At 44.8% G+C, this 23979-nt stretch overlaps 2 protein-coding genes across 37 annotated transcripts in view; one reads left to right on the forward strand and one right to left on the reverse strand.

The window, feature by feature from the left end:
* Nucleotides 1–23979, reverse strand: part of LOC105471788 (interleukin 37) — a 170577-nt gene that overhangs the window by 74746 nt on the left and 71852 nt on the right. For 30 of the 36 annotated variants that reach the window (XM_071077059.1, XM_071077058.1, XM_011724517.3 and 27 more), the window contains 2 exons: nt 10432–10589; nt 3685–3724 (listed from right to left, as the gene is read on the reverse strand). The exons of 2 other annotated variants lie outside the window; for them this stretch is intronic. The gene's annotated coding sequence lies outside the window, so the exon portion shown is untranslated. Of the gene's footprint in view, nt 1–3684; nt 3725–4889; nt 4929–10431; nt 10590–23979 lie in introns of all 36 variants that reach the window. 4 more of the 36 variants (XM_071077077.1, XM_071077068.1, XM_071077072.1 and 1 more) reach the window with 2 other exon arrangements.
* Nucleotides 17217–23078, forward strand: IL1B (interleukin 1 beta; the record flags this gene model as incomplete). The annotated part of the gene is given in 6 exon segments (NM_001305893.1): nt 17217–17263; nt 17830–17881; nt 19865–20066; nt 20621–20785; nt 22025–22155; nt 22871–23078. Coding segments are annotated over 6 exon segments (805 nt in total), but the record flags the coding sequence as incomplete, so codon positions are not given.

The raw sequence follows: 23979 nt of genomic DNA on the forward strand, positions 1-23979 counted from the left end.
ATGACCCATCTGAGCCTCCCATGACCACAGTTCTTAAAATAAGATTAAGGACTGAGGACTGGTGGGAGCTCATAAATGATACGAGTAAAGTGTTAGCCGAAACAGAAAAAAAAGAAAAAAAAAAAAAAAAAAAGGATGCCCAAACAAGTCACCTTAAAATTTGATACCTGTGCTGTCATTAATAGTAATAAGTTAGGAATAAGATGTGGTTCTCTTAATTAGAAAAGAGGCTATATGGCAGAAAATAAGTACATCTGTCATAAATTAGGACTGTGTGGAAATAAATGTAAATACTGGTCTTGTGTCATTTAGGCCACTTGGATAAAAGAAAACAAAAATGATGAAAATGATCCAGTCCACCTTCAGAAAGGAAAAAATGGCCCTTCCCATACTAAGGGACAATGTAACCCCTTAGAGCTAGTAATAACTAATACGCTTGATCCTGGCTGGAAAAAAGAGGAGTGTGTGACCTTAGGAATTGACGGGGCCAGACTGGATCCTCGAGTAAATATCTTGGTTCAAGGAGAAGTTTACAAACACTCTCCTGAGCCAGTGTTTCAAACTTTCTATGATGAACTAAATGTACCAGTACCAGAAATTCCAGGAAAAACAAGAAATTTGTTTTTGCAATTAGCCGAGCATGTAGCTCAGTCTCTCAATGTCACTTCATGTTATGTATGTGGAGGAACTGTAATGGGAGATCAATGGCCATGGGAAGCCCGAGAATTAGTGCCTACAGACCCAGTTCCTGATGAATTCTCAGCTCAAAAGAATCACCTTGATAATTTCTGGGTCCTAAAAGCCTCAATTATTGGACAATATTGCATAGCTAGAGAAGAAATTCACTCACCCCGTAGGACGACTTAGTTGTCTGGGACAGAAACTGTATAATGGTACCACAAAAACAGTCACTTGGTGGAGTTCAAATCAAACAGAGAGGAATCCATTTAGCAAATTCCCAAAGTTGCAAACCATGTGGACCCACCCGGAGTCCCACCGGGACTGGACAGCCCCAGCTGGATTGTATTGCATATGTGGGCATAGAGCTTATGCCAAATTACCTGACCAGTGGGCAGGTAGTTGTGTTATTGGCACTATTAAGCCATCTTTCTTTCTACTGCCCATAAAAACAGGCGAACTCCTGGGCTTCCCTGTCTATGCTTCCCATGAAAAGAGAAGCATAGCTATAGGAAATTGGAAAGATGATAAATGGCCCCCTGAGAGAATCATACAATATTATGGGCCTGCTACTTGGACACAAGATAGCTCATGGGGATACTGGACCCCCACTTACATGATCAACCAAATCATACGGTTACAAGCTGTCTTAGAAATAATCACTAATAAAACCAGCAGAGCCTTGACTATTCTGGCTCGGCAAGAAACTCAGATGAGAAATGCTATCTATCAAAATAGATTGGCTCTTGACTACTTGCTAGCAGCTGAAGGAGGGGTCTGTGGAAAATTTAACCCTAGTAATTGCTGTCTACACATAGATAATCAAGGGCAAGTAGTGGAAGACATAGGTAGAGATATGACAAAACTGGCACATGTGCCCGTGCAAGTGTGGCATGGATTTGATCCTGGGGCCATGTTTGGAAAATGGTTCCCAGCGTTAGGGGGATTTAAAACTCTTAAAATATGAATTATAATAATAATGGGAACCTGCTTACTGCTCCCTTGTTTGATACCTGTACTTCTGCGAATGATAAAAAGCTTCATCACTACCTTAGTTCACCAAAATGCCTCAGCACAAATGTACTATATAAATCGCTATCAATCTATCTTGCAAGAAGACATGGATAGTGAAAATGAAAGTGAGAACTCCCACTAATAAAATGAGTGAGAGTCTCAAAAGGGGGGAATAAGGCAGGAGACCACCCCTCATATTGTCTTATGCTGAATTTCTGCCTCCAAAGACAGAAGAAGTAAAAACTAAAAGGCAGAAATGAAATCCACAGGCAGACAGCCCAGCGCCGCACCCTGGGCCTGGTAGTTAAAGATTGACCCCTGACGTAACTGGTTCTGTTATCTATAGATTACAGACATTGTATAGGAATGCACTGTGAAAATCCCTATCTTGTTTTGTTCCAATCTAATTGCCAGTGCATGCAGCCCCCAATCACATACCTCCTGCTTATTCAATCAATCACGACCCTCTCATGTGCACCCCCTTAGAGTTGTGAGCCCTTAAAAGGGACAGGAATTGCTCACTCGGAGAGCTTGGCTCTTGAGACTGAAGTCTTGCTGATGCACCTGGCCGAATAAACCCCTCCCTTCTATAACTCGGTGCCTGAGGAGTTTTGTCTGCCGCTTGTCCTGCTACAAGAGGAAACAACTCTTGGACGAAAATTCAGATAGCGAAATATACATCTCAAGGTACAGAGAGAAAAAGTCTGAGGGAGACTAAGGATGCATGCCAAATCAACCATAAAATTATAGAAATCTACCATAGGATTGTATCAGGAGACCAATTTTATTTACATTGAGACTACCTATCTTTTAACTGGATCTCTGAGCTCTGGGCAGAGCCCACCCTGAATCCTGGTCTCCAAAAGGGAAAATTATTACAAGGCTAGACCATGTGATGCTTTTACAGTGCACTTAAAAAAAAGCTATTTTTTTAAAGACATTTTTACATGTCTAAACTACAGTCTTCCTTGAAAACCCAAGAGTAGCTTCTGTTGCAATAGCTAGTCAAAAATATAATAGTCAAAAAAATCAGGTAACACAATACAAACGCAAGCAGTTTAAGAGCTGAAATGAACTTGTCTGTTTACACTCTAGGGATTCCACAAGGAAAAATAGAAGTTTCTCCCCAAAAGGGAGCCTGGCACCTTCTCCATTTTCTTTAAGGAACCCCAGGCTATTATAAACTATTTTAGGTCTCTCATTCAGCAGACGGTGCAAGAGAAAGGAGAGACAGCAGAAGTAAATGAAGAAAACAGAATCCAGTCAACTGAGAAGAAAAAAACTTTTGCTCATAAAACAGACAAGTTCCTAGGAGAGAAAAAAAAAACATGAAGGTGTTTTAAATACAAACATGCACATAGACACATACACACTTCTTGGATGTTAGCTTTTAATTAAGCTGACTTTTAACCATTGAGGTCCTTTAAAAAAAATCTTTTAAAAGCTTATTACCATATTTCAGCTAGGACAAATTGCTGCTACTTCAGAAGTATGAAGTATCAAACCAGAAAAGGCTTGATTCAGGAACCAAACCCAGCCTGTCATGGTAGAAAAAAAAGCAGAACCTTAGCTATGGAACTGCAGCATGGGAGACAGCCATTGCTCTTTCAGTTCGGCCTGGCTAGCAAATGGTGGCCTTGTTATGTAAATGAAGCCCCTTTAGTGGTCAAAATAAAAAATCTTTGCCCCGTTTTCCCCTCAACCACACCACCTTTGTGTGTGTGGGAGGGTGGGAATTTAGCCACTTCAGAGGCCTCATTCCCCACGATTTGGAACTTCCCTTTGGATTTGATCAAGTCAGACAGAGTAGGTCAAACTCAATGGGAAAAAGACTGAAACAACAATAAAAACAGAAACAAATAAACAAACAGTTAAGCAAAACAAATGATCGCACAACTTATATGATTACTGAGTACTCTAACGGCAAGGAGAAATTAAGACCAGCTGGTTGTTAAACTTTAGCCAAGACAAAACCCCAATTCAGCTACTTACCTAGGGATGGGTCTCAGGCTGAAGACTGCTCACTACCATTCTAGGAGCAAGAAAAAAACTTGAACTCGTCTTCCCTGCTGGGAGTGAGCTCAAACCACTTAAAGGAGTTACCTGTCTTCCATCATCATGGAAGCAGGAAATCTTGCCTTCCTTGCTGGAAGCAAGTAAAACTCAAAAAAAAAAAAACAAAAAACAAAAAACAAACAAAAAAAAAAAACACACACACACACGCACAGGGAGTCGTACAGCAAAATAAACTTTTGATCTTGACCAAATTTGGGAAGATCAGGAATTCTCTAGAGGAGATGCTTTCAGACCTCAGCAAATTGTCCTATTGGTTTGAGCCATAAAGTTAGCTCATGCTGGTACCAAACACCAATAGGAGATTTGTCAAAGGTAAGGGGCATCTCCACTCAGAATCCCTTCGTGGTTACCCAAATGTGAACCTTGAAAATCTGAGACAGGTCTCAGTTAATTTAGAAAGTTTATTTTGCCACGGTTGAGGACACCCACCCATGACAGAGCATCAGGAGGTCCTGACCACATGTGCCCAAGGTAGTCAGAGCATGGCTTGGTTTTATACATTTTAGGGAGACATAAGACATCAATCAATATGTGTAAGGCAGAAAAGTCAAGCAGTTCCCAGCTTGACTTTTCCCTTTAACTTAGTGATTTGGAGGCCCTAAGATTTATTTTCCTTCTACATCACTGTGGGCAGCAGACTAGAAAAGCTTTGTAGGACTGGTGGGCAGTGTGAGAGCACAGTGGGTGGTGGTGGTCCTGGGCCCATGGTGGCAACCACCTGTGAGGCTGAGTAAACTCATTTCCCAACCTCCTCTAGCAGCCCCAGTGGAGATACAGAGGAAGCAGACTAGTGATACAACCCAGCCTTAAGTTTTGTCTGTTGAGTGTAATGGAATAAAAATGGGAAGGGTGCTGAGGAGACCAGCAAGGAAATGGTTGAAGAGACGGGGCACAGAAATTAAGCTGGATCAAAAAGGACGGAAAAGCAGAAAGGGCCGATAGAGAGAGGGGATGTCTATGGGTTCGCGGTCCTAAAAAGGACAAATCACTGGTGCTTTGAGAAGAGAGAGAGTGAGAAAGCAGGAAGGCTGGAGGCTGTCATCCAAGAGGTGGACATCTGTAAACGTGAGTCTAAGAGTCACCAGACCATGGGGGTGGCCAAAGGGAGTGTCTCTTCTCACCTCCTACTCGTAATTCCTTGTACTCAAGACAATAAGTTCCTGGAAAAGAAGTACCCATAATTTAATTCATGTGTGTCTTCCTAGCAGTACTAAAAATATTATAGGAAAGGTATCAAACCTTTGAGAATGTGTGATGCTAAATTGTTAAGGATGCTGGAAAACTCAGGACGTTCCTGAGCCTGAGCCTGTGGTGAGCCCAATGCGGGTCTCCATTTGGACAAAGGCCTCAGGGAACTGATGAGATCTAGGGACAGGGATGTATGCCTGAGCAGTATTCCCGATCCCCACTGCAGCTCAGGCCAGCTGACTGCTTTATGAGTAAACGTTACCAGGGAATACTTTGCAGTATTCACACACATGCCCACCTGTGACCACTGATCCCTGTAGGGTGACCACTGACATCAGAGATTCGATGGCAGCAATAAAGACAAGGCCATCCTCATTAGGAAGGAAAGGAAGGAGGAGGGAGGAGAGCAAAGGAATCTTTCCTGCTTGTCAACCACGTCCATCTCTGTTAGGTGATTTCCCATGCGTGACTTGACTTTGTTTATCTTTATAATTACTCTGAGAGTTAGGTCTTGATGTCCACATTTTGAACATGAGGACATCCAGCCAGGAAGTTGAGTAACCTCTGGGGATATAGCTGAGAGGGCAAAGCTATATCCAAGCCCCTCTTTGTTTTTTCTGGCTTATCCACTGAGTGACCCCTGGAATCCACCAGCCCATTTGTGGAGTGCATACTATAGGTAAGATGGCACAGGAGGAGTGGAAGTGGGCGATTTTGTCACAGCTCTCCAGGAACTTACACACTGGTGAGGAGGGCCAGGTATGTTCCTGACCTTCACAGTCAAAGCAACCTCCTACTAATCAAGGAGGCTTGGTACCTAGGGAATGCTATGTTGAAAGGTTCTTTTCTGGGTTTTAAAATGACAGGTCTATTTCCTTGTTCTTAAGATTGCTTTTTTCTGACTAGAACTTAAAAGACATTTTCAGGAAAATTTCCCTTTCTTGGCACAAAGTAAGCTTGAAATGAATCTCCAGGTGGCCTTGATACTTTAAAATATTGCCTCCTATAAAATCAACCTTTAGAAGAAGGAAGTCAAAGAATATGCTAGATTTCACAGAGGCTAATTCCGTGAAATCCAGTTGTCTACAGGACAATGTTGTCAAAGAAAAAAATGATTTGGCCAGGCGCAGTGGCTCACGCCTGTAATCCCAGCACTTTGGGAGGCTGAGGTGGGCGGATCACCTGAGGTCAGGAGTTCAAGACTAGCCTGTCCAACATGGTAAAAACCCCGTCTCTACTAAAAATACAAAAAAAAAAATTAGCCAGGTATGGTGGTGGGCACCTGTAATCCCAGCTACACACGATGATGAGGCAGGAGAATCACTTGAACCCAGGAGGAGGAAGTTGCAGTGAGCCAAGTTCAAGCCACTGCACCCTAGCCTGGGCAACAGAGCAAGACTTCATCTCAAAAAAAAAAAAAAATCAATGATATCTTTAAATTCATGGTAAGGAAGATTTTATTCAGAACCAGCACAGAAGATATAGGAACCACTGCAATGGGACTTTGCGGCAGGGGAGAGAGATTGGCCACAACTACATACACAGCACGGGCAAGGACATATTCATAGCCAGGAAGCAGAGCAAGGGTCAGTCGATGTGAAATTACTAAGAGGAAACATGAAAAAAAAGGGAGTTTCTGCCTAAACCCACCTAACAGGATCCTTGCTGAAGACAGGACAGGGTGATTGGACACAACCTTGGGGATGGTGGAGGATGGAGAATCCAGTGAGATTTTAAGGGTGATCAGATATTGAAGATAGAAGATTCTTGCTAAAAAAGGATTTTACAAGAAAGTGCACAAATGTGCCTGGGAGAAGGTTCAGGAGCCTGACTAAAATTTGGTCAAGCAGAGAATATCTGCCAAGGTAAGAGCTAAGTCCTCTGGCACATAATAGATGCTAAGCCAGCAAGGGTGACATGTGCTCAGAGAAAGCACTGAGGGCTTATTTCCTTTCCCCCGAATCTCCACTCAGTGAAGTCTAGTCCCCTTGTCAATGCAGCCATTGGTAAGAATGCAATCAGGCAGAGTCCCATCTCCTAGTGACAGGACTGACTAAGTTCTGCTGAAGAGAAGACCTGGGGCTGACACTGAGATTGCAGAGTCCTGGGTTTCACCAAGAGTGCAGTGTAGTGCCGTGCCCTCTCTCCATCTGAATGCCCATGCGGGCAGGAACAACTGCAGCTAGAAGTCCAGCACTTACGCTGGGGTCTGAGACCTGCCTGATCTGCTAACTAGTCTTGTCCCTCGGCTATAAACTGACCTTGGTAGCTGGCCAGAGAGATGAGCAAGAGATCTCTGACATCTTTAAGTCCCCGTGGAGTAGGATTCTGTTGGGGAAGGTCATTCTCTTGACTGAGCAGCAATTTCAGAAGGAAGTCTCATGCAGAAGTGAGAGAAGGTAGGGAATCCTGCCTAGTCAATTAGAGCAAAACAATCCACCGGGCGGGACCCAGGGATGTGATCCTCCCATCCAAAGGCACTCGACTAAATGACTCTAAAATACTTTCCAGGGCTCACGTTCCTTGAAGAATGGGGAGTAAAACTAAGACAGGAGCCAGCAAGTGAGGACTTGGAAGGAGATGGCTCATTCAATCAGCCTCCACTCAACAATTTTAATCATCCACACTGGCATGGGGACACAATATGAATAAGTTGACAGGGGCCTACTCTGATTAAGCAATGGGCTACTGCAGAGACCTGTCAGTCAAGAGTGGACAGGAGATGATTTCAGACAGTGAGAACAAAATTAACAAGAGTCATGTGCTAAAAGGTGGCTGGAACTAGGGAGGAGTTTAAGACTAGAGCGGTCTGGGGAGTTGTTTATTTTTCTTTTGTTTTTAAGACAGGGTCTTGTTTGGGCACGGTGGCTCACGCCTGTAGTCCCAGCACTTTAGAAGGCTGAGGTGGAAAGATCTCTTGAGCCCAGGAGTTTGAGGCCACTCTGGGCAACATAGCAAGACACCGTCTCTACAAAACAATGTGCAGGTTGAGGTTGCAGTGAGCAGAAACACACTGTTGCACTCTAGCCTGGGTGACAGAGCAAGACCCTGTCTCAAAAAAAAAAAAAATACAGGGTCTTGCTGTGTCATGCAGGCTGGAGTGCAATGGTGCAATCATGCCTCATTGCAGCCTGGAACTCCTGAGCTCAAGCGATTCTCCTACCTTGGCCTACCAACGTGCTAGGACTACAGGTGTGAGCCACCACACCTGGCCTCAGGAGAGATCTTAATAATGAAAGATTGCCTTGCATCCCTTAGGGGCAGGATTGACACATCCAAGATCAGGCAGAAAGCCTGCGCTGAGTGGGGTGAGCAAAGAGAAAAGCTGAGAGCTGGGAAGAGGGAGATGCAGTGCCAGCTAGGATAGGGCCTTTTAGGCTATGGGAGGCTCTCAGAGGAGACCGCACCTAAACTAACCCATGACATTGCAGTAGGGGCCTGTTGAAGTCATGGACTTCTACCTAAAAGCCAGAGAAATGGGAGGAGCCTTTCCTCTGAGGAGGGACTCTAGTCCATAGGCATCTTGCCACCAAAGACATGGACAGGCCCTGGGGGAAGATGGTGGTAGCCCAGCTGGAGGAAAACCATTTGCCACCTGAACTAGCCCAGGGTGAGCCATCCAGGCACTCAGGGTGCACACCCATGTGTGCACACACAGAATCACACTCCTTCATATTATTCCTCAATTCAGGGGCCTCAACACCCATTTTTTATTTTTGGTTTTGTTTTTTGCATGTTTACATTTTATTTATTTATTATTTTGTGACAGGGTACCACTCTGTTGCCCAGGCTGGAGCATAGTGCAGGGGTGCAATCATTATTGGATTGATGCAAAACTAATCACGGTTTTTGTCATTAAAAGTTTTGCCATTACTTTTAATGGCAAAAACCACAATTACTTTTGCACCAACCTAATAGCTCACTGCAGCCTCAAAATTCCTGGTCTCAAGGAATCCTCCTGCCTCAGCTTCCTGAATAGCTGGGACTACAGGCACATGCAATCCCACCTGGCTAATTTTTTTTTAAATTTTTTTGCAAAGATAGAAGTTCATTTTGTTGTCCAGGCTGGTTTCAAACTCTTGTCTTTGTGCCTCCCTCTGCTCCGTTCAAGACATTCTGGATGCCCAGCTAATGAAGACTTCCAGGGAGAAGAAAGGTAAACATAGGTCCCTGAACAAGGGACCAGGGTTTATCAACCACAAACAGCATGCCCAGCTTCCACTGGCAGTCCTACAGGTTGCATTTGCCCCGAGTGTGTGTGGAAGGCCTCTCCCTAGCAGTTGGTTTATACATCAGCCACAGCATAGCATATTCTCTTAAATTGCGGACATTTGCAAAAACTCCTTGAGAACAACTATCATATCTTGTGTACTTTTGTTTCCCTTCCTCTGTGTACATGCGGGTGCACACACACACACCCCCGCCCCCCAGACTGAATGCCTGGTGTGCTGAATGGATGAATGGCTAATGGAAGTCATTCTAAAAGCTACTTTCCTTGGCATACCATCACCTTTGATTTCATCTTTCTGGAACTCCTATGTTCCCAGATGAATTTGGAAAGCCCTCAGAAAACATTTCAAAATTGCTATATAGGAGAAATGGGAGTGTCTCTCTAGAAATTTACCTGCCACAGGTATTTCTGGTAAGACACAGGAAAGATGGTACCACCCATTCCTGGTTGGAGTGTCAATGCCTGTCACCTTCCTGTCCCATAAAACTTTACTAAAGGCACAGAATTCCCATGGAAGCAGGTGGACACCATTCTGCTTCCAGCCAGCCAGGGGAGCAAGGTGTGCCTTTGTGGCAGGAACTGCGCTTCTCTGCTTTCCCACTTTGAGGCCTCTGGGGCCGGCCTGCTGCCTCCTCATTGACAAGGCTGCTTACTGAGCAGTTCATTCTGAGCTGGACGTGGTGCTTCTGGTGAGTCTCTACTTGCATTTAACCCAAAGATATTCTTTCCTAAGGAAATGCTTTCCTGTCGGGGGAGGTTAGCTCCAGCTGGAAGTCATGAGGGATGGCATGATGATGATGACCCTCATCCATTTGATTGGATGATATTTGCGGAGCACCACCATGAGCCAGTCATGGAGATGAGCAGTATATGCCAGCCTTGAAGCGGGCGCATTAACAGCAAGGGAGACAAGCAAACAAAACACAATGAGGGAGGTTTCCTGAGGATGCTCAAGACTCACACAGCACAGAGGAAGAGTATCCACCACCCAGCTTGGGACAGGACTTGTCATAGAGAGGGTGAAGCATGAGCTGAGTCTTGAAAGACTAGAAATTAGCTAAACTACAAGGAGGATAAGGAGTTTCCTGTCAGGAAGAACAGGTTATACAAAAGCACAGAGACTAGAAAGAATATCACATTCAAAGAACTGCAAATAGTCTGGAAAGGTTGTCACGTGGGGTAGGAAAGGAGGGCAGGGGATTCCAGGTGGGCCCAGCTTGCCACGCTCAGGAGCTTGAACTTACCCACAAAGGAGGCGGGCAACCGGTAATGGGTTTTGTGCAAGGCCTTCATGTCACGAGATTTGCTTTTTGGAGATACTTCTGTGGCTGATGTGTGAGGAAGGGATGGATGAAGTTTCCATGGCAATCAGGAAAACCAATTAGCAGATGATTCAAATGGCCTAGGGGAAAAGGGAGGAGGGCTTGAACTACCGTGCAGTAGTAGAAATGGAGAGAAATAACAGATCCCAGGCACTCAAGGAGCACTCAAACTGAGCCCTTCAAAGAACCTATGGTAGGTGATAGTTGGATAGAGTGTGAGTCCTGGGGTAGCATTGTCTGGGAAAATACTTTCTGGTTGAAACAGGGAAGTGGGTCAGCAGAAATGGAGGGCTTCTACTTTTTACTTTAAATACTTTTATAATATTTGGAACTTTGAAAATGAGCAGATATATTAGCAAAAAGCCTAAAAGGGATATTTTTGAAATCCCTACTAGTTCTAACATACAACTTTCAGCTTGCACACACCATCAATTACCTTTGATAGCACCTTTTTGGAACTATCATCCCAAATAACAGTCCTTGTAAAAACCTATTTTGAAAAACGGGCCTTGGGGCCGGGCGCGGTGGCTCAAGCCTGTAATCCCAGCACTTTGGGAGGCCGAGGCGGGCGAATCACGAGGTCAGGAGATCGAGACCATCCTGGCTGACACGGTGAAACCCCGTCTCTACTACAAATACAAGAAAATTAGCCGGGCGTGGTGGCGGGCGCCTGTAGTCCCAGCTGCTGGGGAGGCTGAGGCAGGAGAATGGTGTGAACCCGGGAGGCGGAGCTTGCAGTGAGCCGAGATCACGCCACTGCACTCCAGCCTGGGCGACAGAGCAAGACTCCGTCTCAAAAAAAAAAAAAAAAAGAAAAACGGGCCTTGTACAATAGCCTCATAGATGCTTCGTGGTAGATTTTCTAACATTCTAATGTCAGGGAGTGAAAGGAATCCTGTTAGAAGTTGGTAAATTCTGTAATTTCTATTCATGGTATTAAAGTTTTGCCTTCACACAAAAGTTTAACACCTTTACACAATCAGACTTCCTCATTTTACATTGCTCAGTGATTAGAGGAAATCAGCCACCCAGAGCCTGGATCTTAGACTTGACCAAGGCACCCAACAAATCCTGAGTGGCCTTGCTAAGAACTTCTTCTCCCAGAAGACAGAAAATTCAGTTCCAGCCAAGAAGGGGGAAGCAGTTGAAGAAGTGAAATTAACAAAGTCCTGGAAGGAAATGACCAAATCATCTTCGATTGTGTAATAACCAGAGAGTAGAATACAGACATTTTGGGAGAGAAGCATTTTATCATAGCTTTTAGAAGAGAAGTATTTTTCAGCATCATAAACACACAATTCCAAGCATAGATACCTTCAAGGGATTGTTTTTGACAGTTATGGCAAAGTCGTAAAGAAGAATAAAAGGACAAAGGAAATCCTCCAGCAACAAAGCTGCCACTTGTAGATGAGAAAGTGAACAGGAATAAGGAAGAAGCTCAGAAAAGGGAAGAGCGATCACTAAAAATGCTGATTTGGAAAGTCCCAGTGCTACCCTGAGAGGAGAAACAAATTCACACAGCACGTCACCGCCAGAAGAAGAAAGGAGGGAAGATAGGGGAACAGAGAGTATCCCAATCCTAAAAGGACAATGTGGAAACACTTAGGGGCAGAGGTGAATCTGCCAGGCCAATGTAGTTTAGAATGTCATTCGATCACTGAGAATGAAAAAGGAGTCTGCCGATGGGCGCTGTGTGGACAGGAGGAGACGGGGCAATAAACATTTGTAACAATTAAAAGTGAGAAATAAAGATCTAGTTTGGGTTCAATTAGCCCATATTTGAGACATAGTTCCACCATTTACTGTTTGTGTGGTCTTAAATAAGTTATTGTCTCAATCTCAGTTTTTGCATAGGTCAAATGGTTCAATATTATCTACTTTAAAGGTCATTATGAAGAGTTAATAAGATAATGAGGAAAAAAGGTACCTGGCACTTAGTAGGTGCTCAATAAAGGATGGCTTTTTTTTAAGTATTGCTTCTAAATTTGTATGTAAGAAAAAAATGATATAATACAATGATATAAGACAGGGGCTCACAGGACAAGTCCAGCCACACCCATTCATTTATATATTATCTGACTGCTTTTCTGAAACAATGCAAGGTTGAGTAGTTGTACCTGAAACATTTATTATCTGGCCCTTTACAGAAAATGTTTCCAGACACTGGATAAGTGGTACCAGAGCCCCCTCTGTTTGTGGTCCCCTCTCTTATACCCATTAGGTGTGAGAAAAGACATAGAGTAGGAAAGCCCTGCCATCCATCTTATCCACACAGGGGCTTTTTCAATGGATCCAAAGGAAAGACAAGGTCTTATTGGCCTCCCAGAACTGGCATAACAACTCAGACATCAGGGAAAAGTCATTGGAGACCACATAGCTCACCAGCCCCAGCCACCTGCTCATATATCTAAGCCCTCCTTGTTCTAGACCAGGGAGGAGAATGGAATGTCTGTTGGACTCTGCATGTCCCCAGTCTGAGAACCTGGATCCAAGAGGGAGAAGAGGCCCATTGGAGATGATGCCATAAAAGGAAGTGGATGCAATATGCTAAAAATCATAGTGCCTATACCCAAAAAATCCCAGAAGCAGAAGGGAAAGGAGAGAAATATCCACAGAGACAGGTGTGGGTACACACAACACGTTTCATACTTTAAGATCCCAGAGGGATTTATGGAAATGATAAAAGAAAATCAGACTCATAAGAACAATGTTGGAAGCCAGTGCCAAGAATGAGATGGGGCTTGGGGAAAATGGTGGGGGCAGATTGTTTAGTTCCGTTCTAAACAAGAGGGTGAACAAGGAATGAACAGCTCACTGCAAAGAATAGACACCACTACATGTACACACGATTATATAGTAACTAACCCATGATTATTTTGCTTGTCTTCTTGTTCAAAATGATTGAAGACCAATGAGATGAGATCAACCTTGATAACTGGCTGGGAAGCCCATGATGAGACACAAGATGGTACCAGGGCACTTGCTGCTTTGAATAAATGTCAGTCCCCTGTCTTGGAAGAATGACCTGCCAGGGTAAAAAGGAACTTGCAGCTGAGAAAGGCTTTAGTGACTCAAGAGTTGAATAATTCCCCAAAAGCTGGAGCATCCTGGCATTTCCAGCTCCCCATCTCTGCTTGTTCCACTTCCATGAGGCTACATTACCATCTACATCATCATCACTCTTCCACTCCCTCCCTTAGTGCCAATTATGTCTATAGCGAGATATTTTCTGCCCATTGGGGATCAGAAGGAAGTGCTGTGGCCTGAGCGGTCTCCTTGGGAAGACAGGATCTGATACACACATTGCACAACCTGTCTGTTTGACATAAGAGGTTTCACTTCCTGAGATGGATGGGATGATAGCAGGTTTGGGTCCAGCTTACAGGGCCAGGATGAGACATGGCAGAACTGTGGAGACTGTTACGTCAGGGGGCATTGCCCCGTGGCTCCAAAATTTCCCTTGAGTGAAAGCATCAGGGGCTCATGCAACCTGGATACTAGTGCTGCTTCAACCACACTGTGACATTGGATGAGTCACTTCATCCCTCCTAGCCTTGATTTCTTCATCTGCTGTTCACATTCAAATAGCTATTCATGTCTTCATCTCTGTGGTCCCACTAGATCCCACCGGACAATCATTAGGGCTCCCCTCCGCTGGCAGATTCTGAGGTCCTGGATGCTACAGTTGGAAGATGGAGAAGTAGAAGCTCAAGGTTTCTGACCTGTATCCCAAGTCCCAGAAGTAGAATGGACTAACTCAGAGTTGATGCTCTGGTCCCTTGCATATCTCCCTTCCTGTCACTGGCTTTGATCCTCCTTTGCTCAGCTTATAATCACATCAACAGACCAAGGACATCTCTGTGTTCTGTCAGGAGAGTCCACAGAGCCACCAGCCCTCCAGACCCTGCTGGTTGCTGCATAAACACTCTGAGGAAGGATTTGAGGCTGCCGTGATCGTGCAATGAATGCATGAGTGCACCACTGCACTCCAGCCTGGGGGAAAAGCTAGATCCTGTCTAGGAGAGAGAGAGAGAGAGAGAAAGAGAAAGAAAGAGAGAGAAGGGAGGGAGAGACAGAGAAAAAGAGAGAGAGGGAGGGAGGGAGAAAGAAGGAGAGAGAGAAAAGAAAAGAAAAGAAAGAAGATAGAAAGAAAGAAAGAAAGAAAGAAAGAAAGAAAGAAAGAAAGAAAGAAAGAAAGAAAGAAAGAAAGAAAGAAAGAAAGAAAGAAAGAAAGAAAGAAAGAAAAGAGACTCTGAGAAAGGTGGTAGTTCCTACAACGGGGGAACCAGTGGTTAATTTGCAAAGTGGATCCTGTGGTGGCAAAACAGAGGAGTCCCCTAGGCCACCCACACAGGGTCTTTAGCTATCTGCAGGACCAGATACCAAATTTCATTAGGGCTCAGTGTTAGGAATGGATTATTGCTTATCGAATTTACAGGAAACTAACATGTTGAACAGCTTTTAGATTTCCTGTGGAAAATATAACTTTCTAAAGATGGAGTTCTTGTGACTGCCTCCTGATATCAAGATACTGGGAGCCAAATTAAAACTCAGAAGGCTGCTTGGTGAGCAAGTCCATGAAATGCTCTTTGTCCCACAGTAGAGCCTATTTCCCTCGTGCCTCAAATACCTGCACAAGGGCTCACTCCCTTGGATAAAGCAGAGCGAGCACGATACCTGGCACATACTAATTTGAATAAAAATGCTGTCAAATTCCCATTCACCCATTCAAGCAGCAAACTCTACCACCTGAATGTACCTGCCAGGCACTGTGCTAGACTTGGCTCAAAAAGATTTCATAGCTTCCCGGAGCAGCCAGAACGGGGAGCAAAGTTTCAATTCAGTGCTGTAAGTGCTATAAGAAGTGTTACAGGCCGGGCGCAGTGGCTCATGCCTGTAATCCCAACACTTTGGGAGACCGAAGCGGGCGGATCACAAGGTCAGGAGATCGAGACCATCCTGGCTAACATGGTGAAACCCCGTCTCTACTAAAAATACGAAAAATTAGCCGGGTGTGGTGGTGGGTGCCTGTAGTCCCAGCTGCTGGGGAGGCTGAGGCAGGAGAATGGCGTGAACCCAGGAGGCCGAGCTTGCAGTGAGCCAAGATCACGCCACTCCACTCCAGCGTGGGCGACAGAGTGAGACTCTGTCTCAGAAAAAAAAGAAAAAAAGAAAAAAAAGAAGTGTTACAATGCAGACCTGTCAAAGAGGAAAAGGAGGGTGTTCCTAGACTCCAGGCACTGTTCATAACCTGGACTCTCGTTCATTCTACAAATGGAAGGCTCCCCTGGGCAGTACCCTGGAGCAGGCACTTAGCTGGTGTCTTGGTTAAAGAGAAACTGATAACTCTTGGTATTACCAAGAGATAGAGTCTCAGATGGATATTCTTACAGAAACAATATTCCACTTTTCAGAGTTCACCAAAAAATCATTTTAGGCAGAGATCATCTGGCACTGATCAGGTTTATCCATGAGATTGGCTAGGGTAACAGCACCTGGTCTTGTAGGGTTGTGTGAGCTTATCTCCAGGGTTGCCCCAACTCTATCAGGAGCCTGAACCCTGCATACTGTATGTTCCCTGCCCCATCCAAGAAAGGTCAAGTGTCTCCCCAGAGGCTCCTGCAATTGACAGAGAGCTCCTGAGGCAGAGAACAGCACCCAAGGTAGAGACCCCTACCCTCAATCCAGACAGGGAGGGCTACTGCCCCTTCATTGTACCCATTTATCCATCTCTAAGTGGGAACATTCCTAAACTTAAGTACAAAGAAGTGAATGAAGAAAACTATTTGCATGAATAAATCTGTGTGTCTTCCACTTTGTCCCAGATATCCTAAATTTAAACATTCTTCTAACCTAGGAAAATCCAGTATTTTAATGTGGACATCAACTGCACAATGGCTGTCAGAAAAACAATGCGTATTTGCATAGTGATACATTTGCAAAATGTGTCATAGTTTGCTCCTTGCCCTTCCACGAACCAGAGAATTATTTCAGTTTATTAGTCCCCTCCCCTAGAAGCTTCCACCAATACTCTTTTCTTTTCCCCTTTCCTTTAACTTGATTGTGAAATCAGGTATTCAACAGAGAAATTTCTCAGACCCCTACTTCTGCTTTTGAAAGCCATAAAACAGCGAGGGAGAAACTGGCAGACAGCAAACCTCTTCGAGGCAGAAGGCACAACAGACTGCTCTGGGATTCTCCTCAGCAATCTTCATTGCTCAAGTATGACTTTAATTCTTCCTTACAACTAGGTGCTAAGGGAGTCTCTCTGTCTCTCTCCCTCTTTGTGTGTATCTCTTTCTCTCTCTCTCTCTCTCCCCACCCCCCCATCCTCCCTCTTTTCCTCCCTCCCTCTCTGCCTCCCTCTCTCAGCTTTTTGCAGAAATGCCAGGTGTAATATAATGCTTATGACTGGGGAAATATTCTGGGAATGAATACTGCTTATCTAGCAGCTGACACCCTAAAGGTTAGCGTCGAAACCTCTGCTCCAGCTCTCCTAGCAAATACATTGCTAGCTGGGGTTTGGTTTAGTAAATGCTTTTCTCTACACCCAAAGGACTTCTCTTTCACACATTCATTCATTCACTCAGAGATCACTTATTTGCATGCCTGCCACGTAGTGGATGCTGAGAGAAATCACACGTGAATGTAGCTGTCATGGGGAAGTCACTCATTTTCTCCTTTTTACACAGGTGTCTGAAGTAGCCATGGCAGAAGTACCTGAACTCGCCAGTGAAATGATGGCTTACTACAGGTCAGTGGGGACACTGAGACAAGTCACATGAGCAGGGCTCCTCTTTCAAGAGTAGAGTGTTATCTGTGCTTGGAGACAATATTTTCTCCCTAAATTGCCTCTTTCAGTGGCAAACAGGGTTCCAAGTAAACCTGGTTGAAACACTACTTTCCCATTATAAGTCCCTCCAGCCTTGGGGCCTGGAGGCTATCCAGAAGTGTTGTTGCAAGGGCCTCCTGCACAGGCAAATGGGGAGAAAAGATTCCAAGCTGACAATACAAGGAACCCCTTTGCAAAGTGTGGCTTGGAGGGAGAAGGAGAGCTCAGATTTTAGCTGACTCTGCTGGGCTAGAGGTTAGGCCTCAAGATCCAACAGGGAGCACCCAGGGTGCCCACCTGCCAGGCCTAGAATCTGCCTTCTAGACTGTTCTGCGCATATCACTGTGGAACTTGCCAGGTGTTTTCAGGCAGCTTTGAGAGACAGGCTGTTTGCAGTTTCTTATGAACAGTCAAGTCTTGTACACAGGGAAGGAAAAATAAACCTGTTTAGAAGATATAATTGAGACATGTCCCTGTTTTTATTACAGCGGCAACGAGGATGACTTGTTCTTTGAAGTCGATGGCCCTAAACAGATGAAGGTAAGACTGTGGGTTTAGCTCCCAACCCAACGAAGGGCTCTAACACAGGGAAAGCTCAAAGAAGAGTGCTGAGCCACTTTGATGCCATGGCATTTTGTTTTAGAACAACTTTAACCTCTTCCAGTGAGACACAGGACGCACCACTTGCTGACCTGGCCACCTGGTCACCGTATCATCATAGTCACTCACTAACAGTGGTGGTGGTGGTCACACTTGGTGGTGACAGGGAAGGAGTAGTGTTAAGGTTTCCCATTTCGTAGTAGGAAGACAGCCAAGTCTTCAACACAAATTTGATTCTCCTTTTAGGAGATGGGTTCAGCCTATGCCAATCACTTGAGTTAAACTCTGAAATCAAGAGATGATCTTGAGAACTAACATATGTCTACCCCTTTTGAGTAGAATAGTTTTTTGCTACATGGGGTGAAGCTTATAGCAACAAGACATAGATGATGTAAACAAAAAGATTAATTGAGACTTGAAAGAAAACCATTCACTTGCTGTGTGACCTTGACGAGTCATTTTACCCTCTTTGGACCTCATCTGAAAAATAAAGGGCTGAGCTGGATGATCTCTGAGATGCCAGCATCCAACCTTCGGTTCTGAAATATTTTCAGTTGTAGCTAAGGGCATTTGGGCAGCAAATGAGCATTTTTCAGACTCATCCTTACAGAGAGCCATGTTATATTCCTGCCGTCCCTTCTGTTTTATATGATGCTCGGTAACCTTTCTAGGTGGCCCAGCCATCAGCCTATATAGGGCAGTTGTGCAGGTTAGGAGGCAGCCACTTTTCTCTGGCTTTATTTTATTCCAGTTTGTGACAGCCTCCCCTAGCCTCATAATCCAGTCCTCAGTCTTGTTAAAAACACATTTCTTTAAAAGTCCTAAGACTGGCATAACTGGTTGGCTCCAGCTGTAGGAGGAGCCCATTGGCTTGTCTGCCTGGCCTTTGCCCCCATTGCCTTTTCCAGCAGCTTGGCTCTGCTCCAGGCAGGAAATTCTCTCCTGCTCACTTCCATTTGTGCACTTAGAGGTCTCTTTAACTGTCTTTCAAGCCTTTGAACCATTATCATGCCTTGAGGCAACCTCAGTTAAGACTTAATACTGAGCTTCTCTGAATAAGAGGAAAGTGGTAATATTTCACAAAAAGTAACTACTCTTACAGGATTTGCAGAATGCCTATGAGACAGTGTTATGAAAAAGAAAAAAAAGGAATGGCGTAGAAAAACTGAATACTTGCTGAGTGAGCATAGGTGAATGGAAAATGTGATGGTCATCAGCATGATAAAGCAAATCATAGTGTCACAGCATTAGGGATACAAAAAGATATAGAAAAGGTACACATGTATGGTGTAGGTGGGGCATGTACAAAAAAGATGAACAAGGTAGAAATGGGATTTATTCTAAAAGAATAGCCTGTAAGGTGAGAGAAAGTTCACATTCTAGTCCTGAGTCTACCTCTAACCTGCCATGTGCTCTTGAGTACACCCTTAACCTCCTTGAGCTTCAGAGAGGGATCATCTTTTTATTTTATTTTATTATTTTTATTTTATTTTATTTTATTTTATGACACGGAGTCTCACTCTGTTGCCCAGGCTGGAGGGCAATGGTACAATCTCGGCTTACTGCAAACTCCGCCTCCCAAGTTCAAGCGATTCTCGTGCCTCAGTCTCTTGAATAGTTGGGATTACAGGTGTGCCCCACCACACCCAGCTAATTTTTGTATTTTTAGTAGAGAAGGGGTTTTACCATGTTGGCCAGGCTGGTTTTGAACTCCTGACCTCAAATGATTCGCCCACCTTGGCCTCCCAAAGTGCTCGGATTACAGGCATGAGCCACCACGCCTGGCCCAGAGAGGGATGATCTTCAGAAGCTCAGGATTCTTTCAATCCCCTTCCTCCTCTCTGAGCTTTGTCCTCTCTGATGTCAAAGCACGGTTCCTGGCAGGACCACCTCACCAGGTTCCCTCCCTCACTCTCTCTGCAGTGCTCCTTCCAGGATCTAGACCTCTGCCCTCTGGATGGCGGCATCCAGCTACAAATCTCCCACGAGCACTACAACAAGGGCTTCCGGCAGGCCGTGTCGGTTGTTGTAGCCATGGAGAAGCTAAGGAAGATGCTGGTTCCCTGCCCACAGATCTTCCAGGACAATGACCTGAGCACCTTGATTCCCTTCATCTTTGAAGAAGGTACTTAGCCAAGAGCAGGCAGTAGATCTCCACTTGTGTCCTCTTGGAAGTCATCATGCACCAGCCAACTCAATTCCCCCAGAGCCGAAGCCCTTTAAAGGTAGAAGGCCCAGCAGGGAGAAAAAACAAAGAAGGCTGGAAACCAAAGCAATCATCTATTTAGTGGAAACTATTATTAAAGAAGATCTTGATTGCTACTGACATTTGCAACTCCCTCACTCTTTCTCAGGGGCCTTTCACTTACATTGTCACCACGATGTTCAGATGTTGGTAACCTCCCTGTGGGCTAGTGGTATGACCATCACCATTTTACCTGAGTAGCTCTGTTGCTCGTCCACAGTGAGCAGTAAAAGAGCTGAAGCTGGAACCCATGTCTAATAGTGTCAGGTCCAATGTTCTTAGTTACCCCACTCCCAGCTTCGTCCTCACTGGTGTAGTCATCAGACTTTGACTGTATATGCTCAGGTGTCCTCCAAGAAATCAATTCTGCTGCCTCACCCACGAGGCCTGCCCTTCTGATTTTATACCTAAACAACATGTGCTCCACATTTCAGAACCTGTCTTCCTCGACACACGCAATAACGACGCTTGTGTGCATGATGCACCTGTACGATCACTGCACTGCACACTCCGGGATGCACAGCTCAAAAGCTTGGTGATGTCTGGTCCATATGAACTGAAAGCTCTCCACCTCCAGGGACAGGATCTGGAGCAACAAGGTAAATGGAAACATCCTGGTTTCCCTGCCTGGCCTCCTGGCAGCTTGCTAATTCTCCATGTTTTAAACAAAGTAGAAAGTGAATTTAAGGCAAATGATCAACACAAGTGAAAAGAAACATTAAAAAAGAATATACAAACTTTGGTCCTAGAAATGGCACATTTGATTGCACTGGCCAGTGCATTTGTCAACAGGAGTGTGACCCTGAGAAATTAGACGGCTCAAGCACTCCCAGGACCATGTCCACCCAAGTCTCTTGGGCATAGTGCAATGTCAATTCTTCCACAATATGGTGTCATTTGATGGACAAGGCCTAACTGCCTGTGGGTTCTCTCTTCCTGTTGTTGAGGCTGAAACAAGAGTGCTGGAGCGATAATGTGTCCATCCCCCTCCCCAGCCTTGCCCCCTTGCCCCAACATCCGTCCCACCCAATGCCAGGTGGTTCCTTGTAGGGAAATTTTACTGCCCAGCAGGAACTTATATCTCTCCGCTATAACTGGCAAATGTTTCAAGTGCGGTGAGCCCATCATGAGCTGTGGTGATCTTCCTGGCATCGTGCCACAGTAGCCAAAGCCTGTGCACAGAGGTGTGGGCAACTAAGGCTGCTGACCTTGAAAGGCAGCCTCACTCAGGGCGAAGCTATTTGCTCTCAGCCAGGCCAAGAAAATCCTGTTTCTTCGGAATCGGGTAGTAAGAGTGATCCCAGGGCCTCCAACTGACACTGCTGTGACTGAGGAAGATCAAAATGAGTGTCTCTCTTTGGAGCCACTTTCCCAGCTCAGCCTCTCCTCTCCCAGTTTCTTCCCACGGGCTACTCTCTGTTCCTGAAACAGTTCTGGTGCCTGATTTCCGGCAGAAGTACAGCTTCACCTCTTTCCTTGCCTTCCACATTGATCAAGTCATACTGCTCCTGTGGATGCGCACATTGCCAGCCAGTGACACAATGGCTTCCTTCCTTCCTTCCTTCAGCATTTAAGACGCAGACCCTCTTTCATTCTCCATTTCCACTTCTATGAGGCTCTGAGAAACCCTCAGGCCTTTGAGGGGAAGCCCTAAATCAATGAAATGACCCTGCTATTGTCTGTGAGAAGTCAAGTTATCCTGTCTCTTAGGCCAAGGAACCTCACTGTGGGTTCCCACAGAGGATACCAAATTACATGTGTCCTACTCATGGGGCCCAGGGGTTGGGCTGACCCTGCACTGCTGTGTCCCTAACCACAAGACCCCCTTCTTTCTTCAGTGGTGTTCTCCATGTCCTTTGTACAAGGAGAAGAAAGTAATGACAAAATACCTGTGGCCTTGGGCCTCAAGGCAAAGAATCTGTACCTGTCCTGTGTGTTGAAAGATGATAAGCCCACGCTACAGCTGGAGGTAAGTGAATGCTATGGAATGAAGCCCTTCTCAGTCTCCAGCTATCACTTATAACCACCTTCTATCACTCACAACCACCTTCTCCCCGCCCCCATCCCTAGGAAAAGCTGGGAACAGGTCTATTTGACAATGTTGCATTAATGTAAATAAATTTAACATAATTTTTAAGTGCATGCAACTTTCAATCCTGCTGCAGAAAATTAAATCATTTTTCTGATGTTATTGTATCCTACCATAGTTATGACCCCAACAGATTATATATTGTCAGGGCTGCTCTCATTTGATAGACACTTTGGGAAATAAATGACTTAAAGGATCCCATTATCACATCCTCTCCACTCCCAAAATCACCACCACTATCACCTCCAGCTTTCCCAGCAAAAGCTACATTTCCAAGTTGATGTCATTCTAGGACCATAGGGAAAAATACAGTAAAAAGCCCCTGGAAAATAGGTACTTCAAGAAGCTCTAGCCTAATTTTCACTTAAAAAAAAATTCACCTACATTATGCTCCTCAGCATTTGGCACTAAGCTTTAGAAAAGAAGAAGAGCTCTTTTAGTAACCACACAGAAAGTTGGGGGCCCAGTTCTAACTCAGGAGTCCTGATCCTGTGACCCGCTCATCAGTTTCCTCTCTGGCCAACCCAAAGAACATCTTTCCCATGGCATCTTTGTCCCTTGCCTCACAAAAATTCTTCTTTCTCTTTTGCTGCAGAGTGTAGATCCCAAAAACTACCCAAAGAAGAAGATGGAAAAGCGATTTGTCTTCAACAAGATAGAAATCAATAACAAGCTGGAATTCGAGTCTGCCCAATTCCCCAACTGGTACATCAGCACCTCTCAAGCGGAAAACATGCCCGTCTTCCTGGGAGGGACCAGAGGTGGCCAGGATATAACTGACTTCACCATGCAATTTGTGTCTTGAGGGCTGTACCCAGAAGGTCCTGTGCTGAATGTCGACTCAATCCATAGGACGGGCAGAAAGGGAACAGAAAGGTTTTGAGTGTGGCTAGAGCCTGGACTTCCCTGTTGTCTACACCAGTGCCCAACTGCCTGCCTTAGGATAGTGCTAAGAAGATCTCCTGTCCATCAGCCAGGACAGTCAGCTCCCTCCTTTCAGGGCCAATTCTCAGCCCCTTTGTTGAGCCAGGCCTCTCTTACCTCTCCCACTCACTTAAGCCCACCTGACAGAAACCATGGCCACATGTGGTTCTAAGAAACCCTCTGTTCTTTGCTCCCACATTCTGATGAGCAACTGCTTCCCTATTTATTTATTTGTTTATTTTATTGATTGTTCTATTTAATTTATTCAAGGGGGGCAAGAAATAGCAGTGTCTGTAATAGAGCCCAGTTTTTATAGCTATTCAATTCAACCTGGACTGGTGAGCTCTCTTTAAATCAAGTCCTTTACTTAAGACTGCAAATATATAAGCTTAGATTATTTAAATGGGAATATTTATAAATGAGCAAATATGACCATACTATTCAATGGTTCTGAAATAAACTTCACTGTTAAAAAAAAAAAAAAAGGTCTTTCCTGATCATTGACTTGTCTTGGATTTGACCCTGAACAGTAAAGATAAACAGGGCTGTGAGAGTTCTTGGGGGACTAGAAGCCCACTCCCTATTGCTGAGTGCTGCAAAGTACCTAGAAACATCCTTGGCTAGCGAAGACTATCCTCCTCACCCATCCCCTTTATTTCTGGTGTTCAATAAAAGGATATTCAGTGCACATCTGGAACAGGATCAGCTGAAGCGCTGCAGGGAGTCAGGATTGGTAGTAACAGCTACCAGTGATTTCTCTGTCAATGCACCAAACATCTG

This window comes from Macaca nemestrina, chromosome 13, assembly GCF_043159975.1.
Source record: "Macaca nemestrina isolate mMacNem1 chromosome 13, mMacNem.hap1, whole genome shotgun sequence".
NCBI classification, from domain to species: Eukaryota; Metazoa; Chordata; class Mammalia; order Primates; family Cercopithecidae; genus Macaca; species Macaca nemestrina.